Source organism: Emiliania huxleyi (genome assembly GCF_000372725.1).
Source record: "Emiliania huxleyi CCMP1516 chromosome Unknown EMIHUscaffold_189, whole genome shotgun sequence".
Lineage (NCBI taxonomy): Eukaryota > Haptophyta > Isochrysidales > Noelaerhabdaceae > Emiliania > Emiliania huxleyi.
This window is the reverse complement of record NW_005200701.1, coordinates 157053-159985: the sequence shown is the minus strand read 5'-3', so window position 1 is coordinate 159985 and position 2933 is coordinate 157053. Positions and strand designations below refer to the sequence as shown.

At 71.8% G+C, this 2933-nt stretch overlaps 1 protein-coding gene across 1 annotated transcript; it reads left to right on the top strand.

The window, feature by feature from the left end:
- Positions 1–345: 345 nt before the first annotated feature.
- Positions 346–1048, top strand: EMIHUDRAFT_233201 (hypothetical protein; the record flags this gene model as incomplete). Its single annotated transcript, XM_005782595.1, has 3 exons — positions 346–437; positions 609–732; positions 971–1048. The coding sequence occupies 3 exons, from the start codon at positions 346–348 to the stop codon at positions 1046–1048; spliced, it is 294 nt and encodes a 97-aa protein (XP_005782652.1).
- Between the last annotated feature and the right edge of the window lie 1885 nt (positions 1049–2933).

The window sequence follows — 2933 nt, the reverse complement described above, 5'->3', positions numbered from 1 at the left end:
ATGGGCGGAGGCGGAGGCATGGGCGGAGGCGGAGGCATGGGCGAGACGTCCCGGAAGCTTCCAGTCGTAAGCGACTTGAGGGACATGGTGGACCGCTACTTGGACAAAGTGGAGCTCGAGCTCGACGCGCTCAACACGCCGCCGCCGCAGCAGCACCACCCGCAGCACCACCCGCAGCAGCACCACCCGCAGCAGCACCACCCGCAGCACCACCCGCCGCCGCCACGCGCGTCGCAGCCGCCGCAGCAGCCGCCGCAGCAGCCGCCGCAGCAGCCGCCGCCGCCCTCGTACGCCGCCCACGCACCGCCTCGCGGGCCGCCGCCTGGCATCCTGCACCCGTCGCACATGCACGCGGCGTCCGCCGCGCACGCCGCGCACGCCGCGCGCTACGGCCCGCCAATGTCCAGCACACCGATGGGCGCACCGCCCGCATGCGGGTGCCGCGACGCCGCCGCCGCCGCCGCCGCCGCCGCGAGCGCGCACCACCGGTTGCTGTCGGCGGCGGCGAGCGGCGCGGGCTCGCCGCGTGCCGCGGCGCAGCACGCCGCCGCTCAGCACGCTGCTGCACACGCGCGCGCGGCGCAATCGCTGGCCGCGTCGCTGCCGAGGATGCCTTCAGCGACGGCGCAGCAACTCGCGCCTGCGCCCGGGCCGCCCCGCTCGGTGCCACTGGTGACCTTGCTAGACCCGCCGCTCGCACCGGACGGGCAGCGAGAGTTCTCGCGCGCCGAGGTGGCCACCCTCCAGGCGCGGCAGTGGGCGCACAAGCCTAGAAGCGGAATCTCTCCCCGTCTCTCCCCGTCTCTCCCCCCCTCTCCCGTCGGTGGGATGGCCCGTTTGCCTAGAAGCGGAGCCCATGTTCTTGTCGTCCAGCCCGCGCCCGAGAGGACACGCAGCAGCCCCTCGTACTCACGCGCCGCTCTGCACAACACCACCTTCCCGCCCTCAAGTCGGTGTGTTCAGCACGCAGGCTCACGGCTGCTACCTCACCACCCACGGGACTGAACCCACGCTGGATTCGACCACTCTGGAGGTATGGTACGCGTAGGCGCACAAGGCGGCGATGGCGTCTCCCCGTGGCGACCAGCCCGCCTACGGCCACAGCCAGCCACCAGGCGCCCTCCCCACCACCGGCCACGCGGCGGCCGCGGCGGCCGCCGCCGCGGCCGCGGCGGCGGCGGGGCGGCGATTGCCACCCGGTGCGGTGCCGGTCCCGCCATACGTCCGCTCGGAGCACATGAGCAACTCGGCGAGCTCGGAGTCTGTCGGCTCGAGCTCGTCGTACGCGTCGCTCGGCTCCTCCGCCTCCTCCTCCGCCTCCGCCTCCGCCGCCGCCTCCTCCACCGCCGCCGCCTCCTCCACCGCCGCCGCCGCCGCCGCCGCCGCCGCGGCGGCTGCGATCCGCACCGCCGGCGGCGCTCCCCCACTCGGCGGCGGCGGCGGCGGCGGCGGCGGCGGCGGCGGCGCGCCGGGCGTGGTTCCGTACGCTAACACGGTGGGGGTGGCTGGCGCACCGGTGATGGTCGGGCGGCAGGTGGCCATATACTGCTACACACACGACACACACCACCATCTACGTACAGAGACTGCCATATGACCACACCACGCAACAGCCTCTTCGTACCACGTTTGAGTACCCTGTAGTCTACACGACACACGTCTTGTATGCCGGCGATGGTCGGCCGGCGTGTGACGACACGACACACTCGACGCTGTGTGTGCTATGCTTCAGCTGGTGTTCACTCGTCGCGCCACATAGGTGTCGAGCACACACACACACACACACACACACACACACACACACACACACACACACACACACACACACACACACACCGCTCACCCACGCGCCCTGGGCCTTGCACTTTGAATGCCGTGGCGGCTCCTGTCGTCAGACGTGGAGGCGCGAGGGACTAGCCTGGCCCTTGCCCCCACCACCTCGTGTGTGTGGAGAAGAGGACCTGACCTGACCTGACCTGACCTGACCTGACCTAGGTGTCGAGCGGAGGGATCGGGCGCGAGTTCTCCTCATGGGACGCGCCCGAGCTCGCCGGCTTTGGGATCACGGGCAAGCTCAACAAGCGGAGGCGCGACTCTCTCCTCGGCCAGACCTCGGCCAGACCTCGGCTAGACCTCGGCCAGACCTCGGCTAGACCTCGGCTAGACCTCGGCTAGACCTCGGCACCCTCTTCCGTAGCTCCTTCCGTGCCGACCGCACGTACTGCCTCTGCGGCCGCGTCTCGTCGCCGGGCTGCGCCGAGATGGTCTGCTGCGACAACCCAAACTGCACCACCGAGTGGTTCCACCTTGAGTGCGTCGGCTTGCACGCGTCTCCGGGCGGCGTCTGGCTCTGCCCGATCTGCGTGATGCTGCCAGACGGACAGGTCGAGCCGTCCGAAGAGATCCTGAGGCTCGGCGCAGACGGGCCGGACTTGCCGCCGCCGCCGCCGCCGCCCGAGCTGCCGCCCTTGCGGGGCGCGCCGAATGCGTACGCGCGGCACTACCCGCCGTCCTACCGCCACGGGCCTCCCGGCTCAGGTGCGCGAGATGAGCCGAGATGCGCCGAGATGCGCCGAGATTGAGCGAGCCGAGAGCCGCGGACGCGGCGTCTTCGCAACGCGTAGCCCGACGTGAGAGTCGCCGAGATCCGCCGAGATCCGCCGAGGTTCGCCGAGATTCGCCGAACTGAGGCGTGCTCTCGGCCGAGGCTCGGGGCTCCCGTGTCGGACGCCGCGCCGCCAGAGGGCGCGCCATCTCGCCCGATCTCGGCGAGATCTCGCCCGTATCTCGCGCGCGTAGGATACCGCCCGCCCGCTTCTGGGGGCGAGAGCGGCAGCGAGAGCGAGTCTGACGAGTCGGGCAGCAGCGACGGCACCGGCGAGTACACCGCGCCCACCACCGCGCGCAAGGGGGGCGGGCGGGGCGGCCGCGGC